At 48.3% G+C, this 21,148-nt stretch overlaps 1 protein-coding gene and 2 long non-coding RNA genes across 3 annotated transcripts; 1 reads left to right on the top strand and 2 right to left on the bottom strand.

Annotated features, from left to right (window-relative positions):
• Positions 1–5,364: 5,364 nt before the first annotated feature.
• Positions 5,365–9,971, bottom strand: TCEANC (transcription elongation factor A N-terminal and central domain containing). The gene is given in 5 exon segments (XM_047075897.1): positions 5,365–5,571; positions 5,574–5,726; positions 5,729–6,180; positions 6,182–6,522; positions 9,938–9,971. Coding segments are annotated over 4 exon segments (975 nt in total). The 5' UTR covers positions 6,373–6,522; positions 9,938–9,971; the 3' UTR covers positions 5,365–5,392.
• Positions 9,972–10,227: 256 nt separating this feature from the next.
• Positions 10,228–15,625, bottom strand: LOC124509643 (uncharacterized). The gene is made up of 3 exons (XR_006961476.1): positions 15,533–15,625; positions 10,877–11,158; positions 10,228–10,266 (listed from the first exon to the last, which is right to left on the bottom strand). It is a non-coding gene; the product is annotated as an uncharacterized LOC124509643 (long non-coding RNA).
• On the top strand, positions 11,449–13,479 carry LOC124509644 (uncharacterized). Its single transcript, XR_006961477.1, has 3 exons — positions 11,449–11,705; positions 12,733–12,869; positions 13,168–13,479. It is a non-coding gene; the product is annotated as an uncharacterized LOC124509644 (long non-coding RNA).
• Positions 15,626–21,148: the final 5,523 nt, after the last annotated feature.

Below are 21,148 nucleotides of genomic sequence, written 5' to 3'. Positions count from 1 at the left end.
ACTAAAAAACAGTGGTACCTTGGGTGGAATTAACAGGAAGTCAGGATGTTTCTGGAAGCGAATGGATATGCAAGAAAAAAGCCCCCAAACAGCACCCTGCCTGGTTTTGTCGCTGTGTGCCTCCTGCGCAAGTCACTTAATCTCTCTCTGCCTCAGTTTCCTCATCTCTAAAATGCCGGCAGGGTAGTCGTGAAGATGAAAGGAGATGCTGTATATAAAGGGCCAGGAATCTAGCAAATATGGTGATGGGATCCCCTTCCCTCTTCCTCTGCCTGGCTAACTTCATCTCTAGATTTACCCTAAGGGTCGCAGCCTCCGCGAAGCCCTCCCTGATTCTTCCGGGTACCCTGCAGCCCTGCCGGGTCCGTCAGTCAGTCCATGCCTCGCTCCTGGCTCTGCAACTGGAAAATGATAGCCAGCTACATCACGCTGTGGATCCCCGAGCCCCGGGTTGGCTCCTGATCGTCTCATTGCCCCCAGCACCCGGCAACGCAGCCCTGTGCAATCACTACCGCACAGCGTTTCCGATAACTACAGCAACATCTCTGCAAACCTCATTTTCAAGAATCACGCCAAGGGGATTGCACGAAGCTGTCCTCCCCTCTCCTTTTGATTTGTGCGCTGTGCTGAAAGCAAGACGAACGCCTGCTATAATGTAGGTACATACAATAAATACCCCGGCGAGGTAGGAAAGTATTTTTGTAAACTCTTTTGCATCTACTGGGAAGTCATAAAGAAAGCGATCTGACCTGAGAGATGAAGCTGGGCCCCCGGCGGCGAAGGCAGCTGCCAGCTGCGGCTTCCTGGCTGGTGTTTAGAAATGGTAATAGCGCGTGAAAGGGGCCTCTCAGCCGGGGAAGTGCTGGGGAAAGACACAGAGCCGCAATTGTATCCAACTTTTTTTTATCTAAAAAAAGTAACAGGGACAAAAGGAGAGTGATGTGGGCCAAGTCCCAAAGAGCCCTTCCGCATTCAGGTGTAACAGCTGATGCTTCGGGCCCTTTGCAGGGACTCCCGGAACCGCGGCAACAGATCCAGGCTCCACGCGCCGGGGGCTGCGTTTCCGTGCTGTTAGCTGATTTGTATTGCGGGCCCGCGCGGCTAGGGGATGTGGGGTGGGTTGGAGCTGATGAAACGTCCATTTGCCCAACTGCCAACATAAGGAAGGAAGAGGGATCTTTTTTCTTCTACCCCCATCTAGGCTCTCGGCTGGGGCTCTGTGACAAAAGGCAGATTAACGAGAGGAAAGAAAGCGGTCACGTGTACGTAAGTTAAATTTTAACGGGACACAGGAGCCTTCGGAAGGAAAGGAAGCCCAAGACGCAGTTAAGGCGGTGGGATTTGTCTTCTGGGTTTGTTTTTTGTTTTTTGGGGTTTTTTTGGTGTGCTTTTATACTCGGCCTGACGAAGAGTGAAGCATCACGGAGAAACGGGATAGGACAGAAGGGCACGAGCTAAGGGGGAAACCTAGAAGGCCTCTTCGTTCGGATTCCCCTCCGTGTCCCCGCCTCTGCTCTTGCCTGCTGAACCGGGAGGGCACCTTTTCCTGGAGGGTCTTGGGACCTGCCTCAGGGGAGAAGGGAGGGGCAGAGGGTCACTCAGATTCCTTCAGCTTATTCAATGCGCCAAGGTGCCGTATTTTGGAGTACCACGTCCCGAACCCTGTCACCAAGGACTTAGTCCACTATAAAGATGCAGGGAGACCAGCCTTGGTGTTTGAAACCAGTTACATGACATCTGGACCATTGCTATGGCCACCTAACTGGGTGGTCTGCGTCCCTTCTTGCTTCCCCCCACCCATCTAACTTGACAAGGCACAGGGACCTTTCCCAAAGGCCATTCAAACGGTGTCACTACCAGCTCCCTGGCCTCAGTGGCTTCCCATTGGGCTGGGGAAAAAAACCCAAGGTCCTTGTCGTGATTGACAAGGGCCTTAACGAACCCAATGGCTCTTAGACGTCACCTCTCATCCTTCTTCCTCTTGCCACGGCTCCTCAGCCCCGGTGGACTCCTGCTCTGCCTGGTCTGTGTCAGCCGCCCCCCACCTCGGGGCCCCTGCACTTGCCGTTCCCGTAAACACGATTTCAAATTAAATGAAAGCTCCTTAGGGTGCCTGCGTGGCTCAGTCACTTAAGTGTCCGACGTTTGATTTCAGCTCAGGTCATGATCTCACGGTTCCTGAGTTCAAGCTCTGTGCTGACAGTGCGGAACCAGCTCGGGAGTCTCGTCTCCCCCCCTCTCTCTGCCCTTCCCCCATGTACTCTCTCTCGCTCAAAAATAAACATAAAAAAATAAATGAAAGCTCCTTTCTCCCACGAGCAATTTTAAAGAAAAACATTTTTTTTTTTTTTTTTAGCGGCTAAGACAGAGCATGTGAAGGAATGATGGTACTTTAAAATGTAATGCTGTCTCATTGGCTAAAAGAAAAAAACCCACATTACATTACAAAGTTGATAGGAAATGAGAAAGACTACCCAGATTTTTACATGTTAGGGGAGTAAAGGAATTGCCATTTCAAATGCTTCTGTCTGCAAATTAAGTTTGCACAATTCCAGTACCAAAAAAACCCAAAAAACCGCACACAAAAAACAAACACGGCACGAACACTTGGTTTTCATGTGATGTGCTCTTTTATAACCGCTGAATAGTTTTTAAGATCACTCCAAGTCACATGAAACCAGTTTGTGAAACTTGAAATTTTGGGTGACTCTGCAAGTTTCTCTTTACAAGACTAGCATGTTACATCACAACGAGCAGTCCTGGGTAGCCACAGGGAGAAAAGGTATCAAAATAGAATTCCTACGTGGTGGCCTCAAGCCATTTGAAGACACAAACATATTTGAGTTTTATGCACATTTGGGGGAATTCCGGCAGGAGGCAGGTAAGTTGTATGTGTGGTTAGGCCTTCAAAGCTCTGGTTCAGAAGTTAGGAGCGGTGGGGGAAAGAACTGGTGAAAATAGGTAGGCTTGGAGAGAACTTACAAGTGAACTTATTAAAAATGTAACCGTTGGGGCGCCTGGGTGGCTCTGTTGGTTAAGCGTCCGACTCTTGGTTTTGGCTCAGGTCATGATCTCAGTTTGTGAGTTCGAGCCCTGCAGAGGGCTCTGCACTGACAGCGTGGAGCCTGCTTGGGATTCGTTCTCTCTCTCTCTCTCAAGAAAAAAACTGTAACCATTAATGCCCTCTAAGTTCTTAAAAGAGAACACAACCAGCTGTAATCACACGGAAGGCAGGTTGTGCTGAAAGGATTGCACAGACTGGTTAAACACTGCAAAAAAAGCCTTGAAGAACTGACTTCCTCTTCATGATTCATTCATTCGAGAAATATTGGTAGATCCAAAGGCTGAGGCAATGGACTGCCTCTGACACATGAAGGCCTGTTTTTACATAAGCAGAATTGGAATTTCAGACCTAACAGGGTTCAAAATATGTGGTCCCCAGATACGCCATGCTGGCATAAGGATCATTCTGCACTGAGAGCAAAAGAGAAAAGGCAGACACGGAATGAGCTCTCCGCCTTCCACCTACCTGCCTGAAAGTAGAACATAAAACCCCCTTGTGAATCCTGTACCAGGAAGGAGGTAACAATCTTATCACTGGAGATGGGATGGCACGGAGAAGAGTCTACACAAACAAACCTTCCTAAATAAACATTATCTTCCATCAGCACCCCCGTATTTTACCCTCCCACAGTTTGCTGCCCCTAAAAGCCTAAAGCCCTTTTCCTTTGTCTCATTTCTCTACAAACGTACACTTCTTTAAGGTTCTACTATACAAGCCCAAGTTCTAACCACCCCTTTGAGTTCTTCATCACTGAGTTTCTCCTGCATGTATTACACTGCACATGTTAATAAGCTGTTTTTCTCGTTACTGTCTTTGGTCATGCTAATTTGCAGAGTCCCACCTATACAGCCTAGGAGAGCTTTTTTCCTCCCTACAGATCTTTTTTTTTTTTCCCCCAGTAGGCTTCATGGCCAGCACGGAACCCAACTCACAAACCTGAGATCAAGACCTGAGCTGGGATCAAGAGTTGGACGCTTAACTGACTGAGCCACCCAGGCGCCTCCAGCTCCTCCAGATCTAAACTCATACGCCCTTGAGAACATGAAGGCTCTCTAACAGAAACCAAATTTTATAAACGGTTTATAGACTCTTGAGAACTTGTGCAAAAAAAGCCCCCACAAAAAACAAAACACACACACACACACACACACACACCTCCTCTAAGCAAGAGGACTTGAAACAAAATTCTAACTGTGGGATTAGTTACAGGACAACTTTCATGGTTCAAGGGAGAGACCAGTAATGTGAGAAAAGACAGGGAACAGTAACAAAGCTCTAGCTGTCCAATGTTAGGGCCTAAACACACATCTCCAGGAATACATTTCTCAGAAGTTAATGGTGAGACGGTCTTGGACAGTGAATTTGGAAGGCCAATGTGGGAGCCGTTTGAATTGGGCTAGTTAAGGTTGCATGGCTCGGCCAAGTCACAGCACCTCCGTGGACCTGTTTTTTCATCTGTAAAGTGTATAGTGACATTCTTGTCTGAGAGCCGTGAGACAATCAAGTGAGAGCCTGTGTGTGAATAGTTCTCAACTCTGCATCTTAAAATAACTTGAGGAATTAAAAAAGAAATACTAATGGGGCACCTGGGTGGCTCAGTCAGTTGAGCGTCCAACTTCGGCTCAGCTCATGATCTCATGGTTCGTGGGTTCGAGCCCCGCGTCGGGCTCTGTGCTGACAGCTCAGAGCCTGGGGCCTGTTTCGGATTCTGGGTCTCCCTCTCTCTCTGCCCGTCCCCCGCTTCCACTCTCTCAAAAATAGATGAAAATGTTAAAAAAAATTTTTTAAGGAAATGCTGATGCCTGGGTCAGATCCCATGCATTCAGATTTCATTGTTCTAGGGAGGGCCCTGAGCACCAGTGGGTTTTCAAAGCTCCCCAGATGATTCTCCTATGCAGCCACTGCCGAGAACTATATGCCTACTGCGAAAGCAGCACTTGTCAAACTACCTTGAACAGGACCGCTCCGGGATCCTGCCGAAATGCAGAGTCAGACTCAGCAGCACGAGGCCTAGGACTCTGCATTTCTAACAGGCTCTAGGGTGTGCTGAGCTGCTCTCAACCACGCTCTGGAGTCCAGCAAAGTACTAAGTGGCCACAAAGCACAGGGCCAACAGTCATCCACTCTCTCCCCAAACTGTCAACTTTTAGTGACGGTGGTGTGAGCCTCAACGAATGACTTTCCTTCCTTCTTCTTAGGGTTGTTTTGAGAATAGTGTGTACAAGATTTTAAGACCAAGCATAAAAGGGTGGTACCGAAAAAAAAAAAAAAAAGAAAAAAAAAAAAGGCATCACTCCGGCTCTTTGTGAAGAGAACATTTATTTGCAATTACAGGCACACCCACCTGCTGTGGTACCACTGCTCCCCACACTCATTACAGATCACAGAGGTCATCGTGTCTTCGTCTGGATTTGAGTTCCGCACCCAGCCTGGAAGGAAAAGTGCTCCTCTGGTGATTACGGTGACCTTGCAATTGAACTTCTCACAGCTTCTGCATTTTATTTTGTCTGTGTGCCCCCCACCACTCGGGGAAACTGGTGTTCCTGGATGCGAGATTCCGTGTATGCGGCTCTCAACTGCTTCAGGTCCTCGTGTGCCATTTCCAGGACAGTCGTTTTGGCAAATTCTCTTGGCGACATGGTCCCAGAAAGCAAGATTTGTTGTGAGAATTTTGGGGGGGGTTCTTCAGATTGGTGACTTTGCTTCTAACACAAGTTTTGTATTTTTTGAGGTTCTTTAAATAGAGGGTAAGAATGTCTCTTGCGAAGTTGTGCCACATATCGGCTTTGGGCTGCTGCTCCGTGGAAGAACTCGTTAAAGCTTCATAAAGAAGCTCTGTGCCTTTAGCTCTCACAGGTACTGTGGGATCCGGCAACTCACTGGATCGCTCATCAGCGGATCGAGGGGCACCGCCCGTGAAATGCTTTTTCTCAGGTTCCACTGGACTAGTGCTGTTTTCAGGCGCAATCATTTCGATGGCTTCTGCGACATCGTGGCATGATGAATGAGAACCGGAGCCACCCCGTATCTCACCCCGACTTGGGTCATGAGAAAGTCCTGGCTTTTCTTCATTTCCGCCCGTAGGGAATGATTTCGGGCTGTCCGTTGAAGCGGAGGTCCTTATAGACAGCTTTCCATTCTGACAATAGACGCTTGGCTTTCTTTTTCCAAGCCACCGTGGGGCAATTTTTGAGGACTCCGTACACGGCCCTGACCACAACGGTCCCCTGGAGGTGCTCTTGAGTCAAACGAAGAGTTTCTGGCTCAGTAAGGTGGTTGCCAAGATCCTCAAAATTCCTTCTAGACATCGAATGCTCAATAAGGGAAGCTGTGGTTGTCGTCACACATCTTTACAGCAGCAAAGAAAAAAGAAGGTTCCGTTTTTTTTAGGCTTGTGCTTGCCAATCGCAGCGACCTAATAGCAGCACAGCACTTTCTGCCAGTTACCTATGTGTTTTCTGAAAGAGTTATGTAACAAAAAGGGGTGTGACATGTTAGAAAACGGCATCTGCAATGTGCTATTGTTGCAGTTTCAAAAGTCTGAGTCCCTGTAGCGGGGGGAAAAGAAAAGCAGCAATGCAACCAGCTTTTGCAGTCCCAGTCACTTAAAAGAAGCTTGCTGGAAGAACTCTAGAACTTTGTCCATCTCAAGTTGGACAAATCCATGACCTTTGCGGATCCGGATTGGCCAACTGCTTTGGATGGGATTTGACGGTCCTGTTGGGCATGAAATCATGCCAGTGTCAGCATCAACAGGGAAGTCTGGGCAAGGCGGGACCATTTCCCCCCCTCTTCAGCCACATCGCTGAACTACTTGCTGATTTTATCATCTTTAAGAGGTACTGTTCTGAATACGAAAGACTGAGAAACAGAACAATAAGGGGATGCTGTTTAGACATCCCAAGGACATCTGAAGAAATCGTGAGATAGCACAGGTTGGGAGGCAGCCGCAGACAGGCCTGGTGGACCCCAAGGGTCAAAAGGCACTGTGCTGACAACTGAGTCTTCTGAACAACAGGGTAAGGGTTCAGACTAAGCAATCTGGACAAGTGATGACTTTGGACCAAGCCAGTCCCCAGGCCAGTTTGGTTCCATTAATTTTGTAACTTCGAGGTGCAAAAAGTTGCTTGATGATTGTATCTGTGTGAACCTCATCCTGGGCAGGCAAATGTTTCCTTTATCTAACCAGTCCATTTTTCTCTCCACGTAAGGTACATAACCTTGCTACCTAATACCTTTGGACCTACATCTGCCCATCATGTCTACACATAGACATATGCATCTTGACGGTAGGGACCTGTCTCATAAGAAACTCATGGGCTTCCATTTCACAGGACCTGATATTAAATGCCCATCACTAAGCACACAGGCTGACACTAGAGTGCAGAGAGAATCCATGCAGTCTTCTTAGGAACCATCCGACAAGTTCTGTAAAATGCAACGTCCTTGTCAGTGATTCGACTTCTGCAAGTTTACATTAGGGAAACGAGAGATGGGGAAGGTGTGTATGTAAGAATGTTGTCAAACTTCAGACAAACTAGAAGGTCTCAAATGGTTAAAGTTGCATGCAGATGTTCACAGCAGCACTATTCTTAATAACCCCCAATTGGAAACAACCCAAATGCCTGCCAACTGATGGATAAGCAAAATGTAGCATATCCATACAATGGAGTGGTATGTGGCAACAGAAATATGAAATTCTGACATATACAACATGCATGAGCCTTACAAACACTATGCTGGGTTAAAAACACAGAAGACCACAGATTGTACGATTCCATTTATATGAAATGCCCAGAATAGGCAAATCTAGAGACAGAAAATGGATTAGTGGTTGACTAGGGCTGGGGTGGATGGATGGGGCGGGGGACCCAGTGGGGTAGAATGAAAGGGGGTGGCTACCAATGGGTGTAGTTTTTCTTGGGGAAAGTGGAAAATCTTCTCTAAAGTGGACTGTGATGATGAACTGCACAGTAGAAAATATACTTAAAACCACTGAAGTGTATACACTTTAAGGAGGTTAACTGTATGGTGTATAAACTATATCTGAATAAAGTTATTTAACATTTTTAATGTTTATTTTTAAATTTTTTTGGGGCGCCTGGGTGGCTTGGTCGGTTGAGCGTCCGACTTCGGCTCAGGTCATGATCTCACGGTCTGTGAGTTCGAGCCCCACGTCGGGCTCTGTGCTGACAGCTCAGAGCCTGGAGCCTGTTTCAGATTCTGTGTCTCCCTCTCTCTCTGCTCCTCCCCTGTTCATGCTCTGTCTCTGTCTCAAAAATAAATAAACGTTAAAAAAAAATTAAAAAAAAATTTTTTTTAAAGATGGTTTTTACATTAAAAAAATTTTTTTAATGTTTATTTTTGAGAGAGAAGGAAAGAGAGAGAGAGAGAGAGAGAGAGAGAGAGAGAGAGAGATTGAGATCGAGAGCATGAGCAGAGGAGGGGCAGAAAGAGAGGGAGACACAGAATCCGAAGCAGGCTCCAGGCTCTGAGGTGTCAGCACAGAGCCCAATGCGGGGTTCAAACCCATGAACCATGAAATCATGACCTGGGCTGAAGTCAAATGCTTAACCGACTGAGCCACTCAGGTGCCCTTATTTTTTTTATTTTTGAGAGAGAGAGTGAGACAGAATGTGAGTAGGGAGCGGCAAAGAGGGAGAGAGGGAGACACAGAATCGGAAGCAGGCTCCAGGCTCCAAGCTAGTAGCACAGAGCCCGATATGGGGCTCGAATTCATGAACTACATGATCATGACCTGAGCCAAAATTGGACGTTTAACTAAGTGATCCACCCAGGCACCCCCTGAATAAAGTTATTTAAAAACAGTATATAGAGTCTGATCCAAATTTTATTTAAAAATCACATGTTTGTTTGGGAAGACCTTTATCTCTCCTTCTAGTCTAAATGACAGACTTGTTGGATAAAGGATTCTCGGCTGCATTTTTTTTCTGTTCATCATATTGAAGATCTCCTGCCTTTCCTTTCTGGCCTGCCAAGTTTCACTAGACAGATCCGTCACGAGTCTTATCGGTCTCCCTTTATATGTTAGAGCACGTTTATCCCTAGCTGCTTTCAGAATTCTCTCTTTATCCTTGTATTTTGCCAGTTTCACTATGATATGTCGAGGAGAAGATCGATTCAAGTTACGTCTGAATGGAGTTCTCTGTGCCTCTTGGATTTCAATGCCTTTTTCCTTCCCCAGATCAGGGAAGTTCTCAGCTATTATTTCTTCAAGTACACCTTCAGCACCTTTCCCTCTCTCTTCCTCCTCTGGAATCCCTATTATACGGATATTGTTGTGTTTCATTGCATCACTTGGTTCTCTAATTCTCCCCTCACGCTCCTGGATTTTTTTATCTCTCTTTTTCTCAGCTTTCTCTTTTTCCATAATTTTATCTTCTGATTCACCTATTCTCTCCCCTGCCTTTTTAATCCGAGCTGTGGTTGCCTCCATTTTATTTTGCAGCTCATTTATAGCATTTTTAAGCTCCTCCTGATCCTTTCTTAGTCCCTTAATCTCTGTAGTAATAGATTCTCTGCTGTCCTCTATACGTTTCTCAAGCCCAGCGATTAATTTTATAAATATTATTTTAAATTCTTGCGCCGTTATATTGCTTAAATCGTTTTTGATTAGTTCATTAGCTGTCGCTATTTCCTGGAGTTTCTTTTGAGAATTCTTCCGTTTCGTCATTTTGGATAGTCCCTGGGGTGGCACGGAACTACAGGGCTCTTCCCCTGTGCCGTCAGGAGTAACTTGCGTTGGTGGGCAGGGCCGCAGTCAGACCCGATGTCTGCCCCCAGCCCACCGCTGGGGCCACAGTCAGACTGGTGTATACCTCCTCTTCCCCCTCTCCCGGGGGCAGGACTCACCGTGGAGCGGGGTGGCCTCTGTCTGGGCTGCTTGCACCCTGCCGGGCTTGTGGCGCTGCTTCGATGGGATCTGGCGTATTAGCTGGGGTGGATCCGTAAGGTGCACGGGGGCGGGAGGGGCAGGCTCAGCTCGCCTTGCCTTCGGTGGTCCGCTTCGGGAGGGGCCCCTCTTCCGTGGGCCTCTCGTCTACGCCTGGCTCCAGAGAGTCCGTTCTGCTAGTCTTCTGGTGGTTTTCTGGGTTATTTAGGCAGATGTGGGTGGAATCTAAGTGATCAGCAGGACGAGCTGAGGCCAGCGTCCTCCTATGCCGCCATCTTCCCCTCGAACACTAAAAATCACATGTGAAGAGAAAAGGTTGAAAATAAATACACAAAAATTTTAGACAGTGACATTTTCTGAACGGTAAGATTTTAGGTGATTTTTGTTCGTTCTTTTACTCCTTCCTGTATTTTGTATGAGTACGTATTATTTTCACAACCAGAAAAGTGACTAGTCCAATGTAATTTCATGGTAAACATGTATTTATAATATTTGCAAATTGGACACGGCCGGCGGATCCGTCTTCTACCTTCTCTTGGAATCAGAGTATCATACAGGTGTTACAGGACCTGTGGCTTTGCCTTCAGACCAGCAGTCAGAACGAAGTCTGTTACTGAGTCTAAACCAGATGAATCTCCCCTCAAATACGAACGGTTACGTACCCTTGGTCACAGCTATGATGTTCCTACTCAAGTTCTCCCTGTGGGGCCAGCTCAAGAATGACCAAGATTGCGAGTCTGGCATTTTTGCCACGGGAGGGAGTTGGAATGAAGGCAACCTGGGTGGTCTTTTTTTTTTTTTTTTTAAATTATTTAAGACTCAGTGGGCCAGCAATTCAGGATCTTAAGTGGCTATATTTCTTGTTAGCAAGAATCAGTACTTCAAGATCATTGTTTTACCTTTTTAAAATTCCACTTTGAAACACTGGAAACAGTGAAAGAGGTCTTCCTGAGAATCAAAGGCTCACTGGGGCACCTGGCTGGCTCAGTCGGTTAAGCGGTTGAGCGTTCCACTCTGGATTTCGGCTGAGGTCATCATCTAGTGGCTCACGGGACTCAGGCTTGTGTCGCGTTCTGCGCGGACGGCGCTGATAGCCTGCAGCCTCCTTGGAATTCTCTCTCTCCCTCTTCCTCTGTCCTCCCCACCTAGTGCACGTGTGCAATCTCTCTCTTTCTCCCTCTCTGTGTCAAAAAAGAAAAGAAAAGAAAAAGGCTCAGTGGACAAAGAACAGGCAAGATAACACAGAAAAATAAAAAAATACTTGCCTTCAATGGCTGAACATTTCTCCGAACCGTCTGCCTGAGATCCTGGGATCTGGAGGATGCCTAGCAGCCCACATCACGATAAGGTCTCAAGCTGCTTAATACACTTGAACCCTCCCCACCAGCTTGTTGGCAAGTTGCCTGACAAAGAAAGAACACTCACCTGGCCTGCATTCCACATTCACTTTATATGCATCGCTACCAAAGGGATCGGGATTGAAGTTTGCCACATGTCAGCAAGGTGGTTAATAACAGACAGGCCTACAGTGCCCATGTGGAGGCTGGACAATATTTAACTCAGGCCAGAATTTCTCAACCAAGGGTCAGAGTCTCCAGGAGATTCTGAAGGAATGCATGTCTTTTTATTTACCTCTCATTTCCTTCTTTTTCAGTTTTGATTGTGAAAAAACACACATACCCCAAGACTTAGCATCTTAGCCATTTTTCAGCGAACAGTGAAGTGACAGTAAGTACGTTCATGTTGTTGTGCAACCAATGCCCAGAGTTCTTTGCATCTTGCAAAACAAACTTTGTACCCATTAAACAACTGCCCATTCCTTCCCCCTGCGTGGCCCTTGGCCACCATCACCCTACTGTCTCTGAATGTGACTACAGGCCGCATTGAACTGGAATCATACAGCAGGTGGCCTCTTGTGTCTGGCTCATTTCACTTAGCATAATGTCCTCCAGGCTCACCGGCATGGTAGCACGTGTCCTGGCACGTGTGGTCTATACATGCAGTGGAACCTTATTAAGACTGAATCATATTCCATTGTATGCATAAAGCACATTTTACTTGTCTGCTCATCTGCCAGTGGACACATGGGCTGCTTCTACCTTTTGGCCAGCGTGACTAACGGTGCCGGGAACCTGGATGTACCAATCTCTCTTCAAGACCCTGCTTTCGATGCTTTTGGGTAAATACCCAGGAGTGCGATTGCTGGGTCATATGGGAATTCTATTTCCAATTTTTCGAGGAACCGCCATACTGTTTTCCATTCTCCTCTATATTTTTAACAGCATTTACATCCTGTCAAACTTTCTATACCCTCTGTGGGACAATGATGCGGATATAAAGCATTTACTGCCCTAGGATGGTATACTGTGAAAGCAACCGAGATATAAAATTTTGAGAAGTGCCACAAGGAGACAAAGTAAGCTGTGGGTCCAGTTTAGAGTTCCACAGAGCTCATTTAATAAATATCACAGGGGCACCTGGCTGGCTCTGTCAGTAGACCATGAGACTCTTGATCTCGGGGTTTTGTGTTTGAGCCGCACGGTGGGGGTAGAAATGAAATACTACGGATCTCTCCAAGACATTCCCTCATGTTCCCGGCCCTCCAGAGGTTTCCCTCTGCCCTCAGGACGGAGCCCGAGGTCCCCCGCCAGGCGATAAAAAGCCCCCTGCCCCCCCCCCCCAGCAGCCTCCTCTGAGACCTCAGAACCATTCACAGGCCCCGCCTATTTCACAACTCTGTGCTTCACCTCCGTAGCTCCCTGAGCCTAGCCTGATCCACACCGCGAGCGCTTCTCAGTCCTGCCTATAAACCGGAGTCATCTGGAGAAATTAGCAAAAACAAAGCCGAGGCCAGGGCCCTGTCCCAGACACACTGGATCAAGATCCCTGAAGGTAGGCCTAGGTGCTTTCCCAGCCATCCAGGGGACTCTGAGCTGCTGCCACTGCTCTGTACATGGGCACAGGGCCCTCCCTCAATGGGACCGGCTCAGTTCTGCTGCCATCAGCCCAAAGACAGCTCCTGTCCTGTTCCTGGACTGAATGTACAGAACCGCTCTGGTTGTGGGTTTTGCTGGACGAGCCCCCTCAGGACGTGTTAAAAACACTTGCCGGGCACGGCGGTTGCGATGTTGCAAGTGTCACGATGCCCCGACTGCCCATACTCATTCCCTCCCTTACCTCTCCACGGCAGAAGGCACCCAGTGGGGTTACTGAACAAGTCTACGTGCCGTACGCGCTCCCGTCATCTCAAGCCTCACGACAACCCCGAGACAAGCATGCGGCTTATCTCCATCTTACAGATGAGTGAGACCTGTTCAAAAACTGCAAATATTGGCAGTGGTTTTTCATGGCGTGTATCGCACTGAAAAAATGGTTTATTGTCTGCCTTGCCCACAAGACCATAAAAGAATGATGTCTGTTTCATTCACGGAGAATGCCTGGAAAACACTTGGCCAGTGCTTTACTATTTCTCAACAAACAGGGTTTTTATTAAAGGAGAAAAGAGCACCCAGGCTGCGCCCTCTCCTCTCTGCTTGTGCGCTCCCTTCTATGGAACCGCTTGCTTGTACCCACTTCCCCCAAGCCCAGTGCCTCTCAGCTGCTTCCACAGGAGACCCAACGTCACCTCAATTCTAGTTTAAAAAGTCATATAAAAGAAAAAAAACAAATGCAGCAGCACGGTGCCCACTAGAGGCTAATCGAATAGACTCCCAGTGTCAAGCATTTGGGGATAAGGAGGGTCAGGAGGGTGCAATTTCTAGAAGGGAGGGGTGTTGAGCACATCTGGCATGTCTCTTGACGATTTTGTGCCTCGATTTCCTCATCTCCAAAATCAAGGAAATCCCACATCCTAGGATTAATACGGGAAATAAATGACACAGTCCTTATAAAGTCCTTAGAACCGTGCCTGTGACACAGTAGGCCTGACAATTAACACAGGACTCTAATTAAAAAGCTCACATGACATGTATCTACCATAGCAGGCATTGTTTTGCAGCAAGGGGTCAGCAAATCTTTTTCTGTAAAAGGCCAGATAGGAAATATTTTAGGCTGTGCAGGCCATCCAATCTCTGTATGAACTCCTCAACTCTGCCGCAGACAATACATAAAAGAATGAGTAAGGCTTTGCTCCAACAAATCTTTTTTTTCAAAGACAGGCAGGCTGGATTTAGCTGCAGGCCACAGTTTGCTGACCCCTTTCTAAAGCAGTACTGTCCGATAGTAATATAATGCAAGCCACAGATAGAATTAAAAATTTTCTAGTAACCACTTTAAAAAATAAACAGGTGCTCCTCATCTATTTTTTAAAATGGTTACACAAAATAATTAAAACTACAAAATAGGGGCACCTGGGTGGCTCAGTCGGTTAAGCGTCCGACTTCGGCTCAAGTCATGATCTCTCGGTCTGTGAGCTGGAGCCCCACATTGGGTTCTGTGCTGACAGCCTGGAACCTGCTTAGGATTCTGTGAATCCCTCTGTCTCTGCCCCTCCCCCACTCGAACTCTCTCTCTAAAATAAACATTAAAAAAATTTTTTTTAAATACACAGACGAAATTAGTAACATTTTGCCTCACCAGTGTATCCAAAAACACTGCTATTTCAACATGTAATTGGTAAAAACAAATGATGGATATTTTAATTCTTTTTCATACTAGCTCTCCCAAATTCGCTGTTTTACACTACCACACATCTCAATTAGGACTGGGAACATATCAAGTGCTCATTATCCTATGTAGCTAGTGGCTACCATAGTGAACAACACAGTTCTAGAGCATATGCTAATATAGATAATGCCAACATACACACCTATAACTCCTACCTTCTGAATACGTATCGATAAGAGTTTATATAGGGCCGGCCAATAGTTGGTCCCATACATCTGTTGACTAGGTGCATAAAAAAGCTTGTAAATGTTAACTAACGTTTACATGGGCAAGGTGCCCACATCTGCACATTTCTGGCCTAAACCCCGGGGAGAGGGGAGATTAAAGACAATTTCCAAAAGCCGGTAGGTAACAAATCAGCAGTAACTCAATTCTGTTTAAGTCTTTAGACCTAACATCTAGAGAAGAATTCTGTTTCTAGCCATAACCCACATACACAGGGAGCCCCTTCCTCTATGGAGAGAACTGAAGCCAAATATTTGGTAGGGGCGTCGCAGTTTCGGAACAGCCACTCAACACTGCGCTAGCGCCCTTTATCACGTTGGGATGATCCCTAGCACGGGTGCAGCGAGGGGAAGGGACCAGCCCGAAGACCCGCTGTGGCCCGGGTTCGGGGTTCGGGGTTCGGGGTCCGGGGGGTGGAGCGGGGCGACAAGCAGAGCCGGCTGCAAGCCGTCCCAGTGTGCCAGCCTGGCACCCAGCACAGAAGCGGCGGCGGCCCCGAGAGATCTGCCCACCCCGGCGACTTCGGGGGGGGGAGGGGGAGGAAAGGACAGGATAGGGCCTACCCGACCCAGGACGCACCGAGGGCCCACCCCCACCCCGAGCAGTCGCCGGCTTCTCTGAGCACCGGCGTGCAGACACCCCGGCGAACCTAGAGCTTTGCTCACCGAGAAACCGTGAAATTCCGGACACCTCCGCGCTCAGAGACAGCAACCGCACACCTCCGCTCCCAGAGAGAGCTTCCGGACACCTCCGCGCCCAGAGCTTCCGGTACGCGGGCGGGACCACCAAGGCTCAACCAATCCAAGCTCGCAGACTTAGAGACCACCGCCCCTGCCCCTAGCGCCTGCGTGCTAGGTGAATGGCGCCTGCGCAGAGCGACCCGCGGCTGTGAAGCCGCGCCCCCCGCCCCCTACCGGAGGGCTGATTTGCCTGGGCGACTGTGGGGTAGCGGGGCCTGGATTGAAAGAAACGATCCCTAGTGATGTTTTTCAGCAGCAACGTTGGTTGAAGTACTCTGCAACGCACGCTTTCCGCTTCCATTCAAGGCATTGCTGAGCTAAATGTTCACAGAACTTTAGCCAAACGTGCGATTTATTTAATGCAGTAATTAATACAAGTATTTATTGCACCCTCTAGCATACATCAGTTGATATGAAAGTAGTAAACGTTCATTAAGCAGCCGTGGGTGTATCCTGCACTTCTCACCTGTACACATTCTTTCCCTGCAAGGGTCCAATAAAATCAAAGTGATGGTAAAACTAGAGACTTTAGTTTCAAAGGGCTGTCGCTCTAAGATTGTTTCTATTACAAGAACAAAGTGAGACACCTATACATCTAATTTATTGAGTAGGCTGGGATCCATAGGGTATAAGAAGAAACCTATTTTTTCTCACCATTGCTTTGAAACCAGCTCTGTTCACTCTCTCTCTCCCGCCCCTTGGCTGCTCCTGGGCTGGAGCTTGAGGTTTGAGCAAATCCCACAGCTTTTCCAGTCACTTTCAGGTATAAAGAAACAATCTGATCAGTGTTGTGGGTTGAATAATATTCCCCCCCCCCAACCACCCCGACCAAGATAGATATGTCTACCTCCTAACCCCCGAACCCTGTGAATGCAACCTTACTTGGCAAAAAAAAAGGGGGGCTTTGTAGGATCTGGAGACTACACTTGAGCCAAGCAAGGGCCAGAGCTTGGAATTGGATGAGTGCCTGAAGTTTCAATATTAGATTAGGCTGGACTTTCTAACCATCTAAAAATAAGATAAGGGGGTGCCTGGGTGGCTCAGTCAGTTGGCGTCTGACTTCAGCTCAGGTCATGATCTCACGGTTTGTGGGTTTGAGCCCTGCATCGGGCTCTGTGCTGACAGCTCAGAGCCTAGAGCCTGCTTCAGATTCTGTCTCCCTCTCTCTCTCTGCCCCTCCCCCACTCTCTCTCTCTCAATAATAAATATTTAAAAATTTTTTAAGAATTAAAAAATAAAGAAAAATAAAAAATAAAAATAAGATAAGCTTCTGGAATTCTAACAGCTCTCTTCCACTCTGCCTTAAAGCTGAAGAGGGGTGACGGACCACGGGTGGAAGAAAGTAGTGTTGGGCTCTCTATTCGGTGAGCCCCACGCAGATGGTCTAACGTGTCTCTTCATTTTATTATTATTTTTAATGTTTATTTTTCTAGAGAGAGAGAGAGAGCGTGAGTGAGGGAGGGGCAGAGAGAGAGGGAGACATAGAATCCAAAGCAGGCTCCAGGCTCTGAGCTGTCAGCACAGAGCCCAATGCGGGACTTGAACCCACAAACTGTGAGATCATGACCTGATCCGAAGTCAGACGCTTAATAGACTGAGCCACCCCAGCGCCCCTACCATGTCTCTTTAGAACCAGAGGGCACTTACACACGATGCTCAGCTTTGGGGCCCTGGGCAAAACTCTGAGTCAAGAAAAGTCTCATTTAACATCCCCTTGCACCTGTCATAATCTGTAGGTCGTTTCCATATCACTTATTCTTCTCCACGCCATTTGTCCATTTTGCCCATTTTTCTAGAATTATTCTACCACAGATTTGTGACAACGGATTAGCAGGGAAATGAAAGACCGGCACGTACGGCTTCAATCACTTGGTGGTGCATATCACAGGATGGAAATTCAGAGGCAAAGAAACATTTTATACTACTTTGTTACTAGGGATGCCTCGAAATTCCATTTAATCAGGAAAATATAGATAAGGTACAAAAAAAAATGGGAAGAAAGGATGCTAATGCTACGCAAAGACCTCTGCCTGCCTGCTCAAATACCTTTGGCATTTCTGCTAAGAAATCTGAGCCTGCCACCTGGGATTTCATTCTGTCAGAGTTGCTTGTTGCCCGAAGGAATACAGTCCGCGATCCTGATGTTTGGACGGCTCTGTGAAGTGCCTCGCCTCGCTTTGGCTCTCAGGTTTTTTCATTTAAAGGGAGGTTTCTTGGGGCGCCTGGGTGGCTCAGTTGGTTAAGCCTCCGACCCCGGCTCAGGTCGTGATCTCACGGTATGTGGGTCTGAGCCCCACATCAGGGCTCTGTGCTGACAGTGTGGAGCCTGCTTGGGATTCTCTCTCTCTCCCGCTCTTTCTGCGCCCCCCCCCCCCAAATAAACTTGAAATTAAAAAAACCCTGCGACAATATAAAGGATAACATGCTTGGGGCGCCTGGGTGGCGCAGTCGGTTAAGCGTCCGACTTCAGCCAGGTCACGATCTCGCGGTCCGTGAGTTCGAGCCCCGCGTCGGGCTCTGGGCTGATGGCTCGGAGCCTGGAGCCTGCTTCCGATTCTGTGTCTCCCTCTCTCTCTGCCCCTCCCCCGTTCATGCTCTGTCTCTCTCTGTCCCAAAAATAAATAAAAAACGTTGAAAAAAAAATTTAAAAAAAAAAAAAAAACAACAAAAAAAGAAACCATTTGTGTGTAATGACAAATTGTATTTGACAGAGGAATTCACTTTAATAAAGCTAGTATTGGGGCGCCTGGGTGGCGCAGTCGGTTAAGCGTCCGACTTCAGCCAGGTCACGATCTCGCGGTCCGGGAGTTCGAGCCCCGCGTCGGGCTCTGGGCTGATGGCTCGGAGCCTGGAGCCTGTTTCCGATTCTGTGTCTCCCTCTCTCTCTGCCCCTCCCCCGTTCATGCTCTGTCTCGCTCTGTCCCAAAAATAAATAAACCTTGAAAAAAAAATTAAAAAAAAAAAAGGATAACATGCTTATTCCAGGTCTTCTGAATCTTCAGGCGGAGACACATTGGGCCAGATGTGAGCCACCCAGGCGCGCCTGCAATGTGAATTCTGAGTAATGTCCCTTGTATCGAAGCATAGGCAGAGAGCAGCAGCCTGGGGCAGGACAAGTACACAGGGGTGAGATGGGAAATAATGAAAGGTCTGCAAGATTGGCTTCTTCAGGATCTCAGGGGTGACCGGACTGGAAGGTTCTAGGCTCCCAGAAAGAGGCACGGGTTCGCAAGACACCGGGGAGGGGAGAAATGGAGCAGAGAGGCAGCAGGAGATACTGAAGACGGCCCTCTTTGCGGTTTGCCCCCGCGGCGGCCACACACACACACACACACACACACACACACACACCCTCCCGGCTGCCACGAGAGGGCGCTGCCAGAACTAGGAGAAGGATCCGAAAAACGAACGCTGGCAAGAAGTGTCTCCTATCCAGCAGGAGAGCCGTGTGACTGCAGCTTGGGCCCACGAGGGAAAAGATTTTAGAAGGACAGTGACAGGACTGGGAAAGGGGGATGTAGAAGCTTTCACGGGCGTCCAGAAGGACCAACACATGTGGGAGAGGTGAGGGGTTCCTGGCTTTCTGAGCAGCAGGCACATCTCCGGCCTCATCCGCCTCGAAACTCCAATACAGTTTACCTTCAGCAACCAGCTTGGTGACCAGCGTCCGCGGGTATCCTGGGTGGCAAGCCAGGGGACATCCCCAACGTAAGAGGCACCGGTGGCTGGACTATACACGAGCCTGTGGGACTTCAGTGATAGCCCGCCTGGTGTTGAGAGGTGAATTCACTCGGGTGTCCCAAGTCAACCGGCACAGACAGATGGGGTTCATCTTAACCGGGAGAGGGGTGACACTTTTATTTTCTAAGGTACGTTTTTATTGAAGTAGAACCCATACGTAGAAATGCCGGTGCACAGGTCGTAAGTGTACTGCTCAATGATTTTCACAAAGCGTGGCCAACCAAAAAGCATCAAGAAACAGAATGACCGGGCCTCCAGATGTCCCCCGTCGGGCTTCCCCCCTCCACCAACACCCCCTTGGAGGGCAAACCTTCTGGCCACAAGGAGGCTTTTCTCAACCCCTAGAGCAGAAAACCCCAGTGTCATTCAGTACCCCTCCCTGCGTACGGCAAAGGCCCCGCCGTGTTCTCAAAGTCAACTTGGTGCTTTAGTCAGTCATGGACATTGAGCCTCAGAGAGGAGGCAGAAATGGGGACTGGCGCCACTGTTATTTCAATGTGTTAATAGGAAGCCCTGGGACTGGAGGATGTGGGACGTCCTGGTGAATGTTACTCAGCCCGAGCCAGCAAGCAGGCAAGCATCGTTCGGTGGTCACTCGGGCAGCGCTCAGGATCCGCGAAAGGTTGAAGGTCCTGGTTTCGCCGAAGAACCAGCCTGCACAATGTGTCATTCTTTGTAACACTGCTTAGCAAGCCCGGTGACGGGATAGACGAAAGGCTGTGGGTTGATGCGCACTGGGACTCCGCGTGGGGGCTGTGGTGGAAGGAGACAAGAGCATGGGCCTTGGGGAGCGTCGGCAAGAGGGTCTTTGAAGGGATGGTGCGCCTTAGGGTCTAGGTTATGTTTTATTAGAGAGGAGAGTCCAGATACGAGGAAGCCAAGAGAGGGGCCGAAAATGAAGATCTCAAGGGAATGGGGCTTTCAAAGAGTCCAAAGGATAAGTGGGGGGATGATTAAAAGCCAGATTAACTAGAGAGTGTGATGTTGGAGTTCAAGTTCAGAGGTGATGATCAAGTCCAACGGGGCAGCCGCGGTGCGGTGACCGGGGAGATGACGGTAAGTGGAACAGAGGCCCACGAACGGTGAGGCTGGGACACTGGATGGGTCATCTGCATAGATGTCGCCACATTGGTTGATGGCAATGGCAAGGGAGGCCAGAGAGGGCTGTAGAGCGATTTAACTGGACCCTTAAGGATCGGTGGTTTTTTTTTTTTTTTATTTTTTTTTTTCAACGTTTTTTTTATTTTTTATTTTTGGGACAGAGAGAGACAGCATGAACGGGGGAGGGGCAGAGAGAGAGGGAGACACAGCATCGGAAACAGGCTCCAGGCTCCGAGCCATCAGCCCAGAGCCCGACGTGGGGCTCGAACTCACGGACCGCGAGATCGTGACCTGGCTGAAGTCGGACGCTTGACCGACTGCGCCACCCAGGCGCCCCTAGGATCGGTGGTTTTTACACGGAAGCAGAGAAATGAGAGATTGTGAACAAGAGGGGATCAACCGGGTGCCATCTTCCATTGGACCCTGCATGTGGGCAGTGTAGGACGATGAGCAGGGCTCACTGGATAAGGCTGCAAGGGGAGAGGTAGCCCGGGGAGATAGAGGACACCATAGCCTGTTGGCCGGAATTCAAAACAATATTTTGCTATTTCAGGATCCAAAAAGTTAGTCCCCCGAGATGATGGTCTTGTGGTGGAAATGGCAGGGGTAGCCCCCAGGGGTCAGGGAAGAGTAGTCACCAGAGTCTGGATTGTGCTTTGTTTGAAATCCCAGATAGGCTAAGAGAGGGTTCAGTCTTCT

This window comes from Lynx rufus, unplaced genomic scaffold (genome assembly GCF_022079265.1).
Source record: "Lynx rufus isolate CCGP_SWC_20201006 ecotype Redwood Valley unplaced genomic scaffold, mLynRuf1.p SCAF_14, whole genome shotgun sequence".
NCBI classification, from domain to species: Eukaryota; Metazoa; Chordata; class Mammalia; order Carnivora; family Felidae; genus Lynx; species Lynx rufus.
Note: the sequence above shows the minus strand (reverse complement) of the source record. Positions and strands in the feature narration are given on the sequence as shown.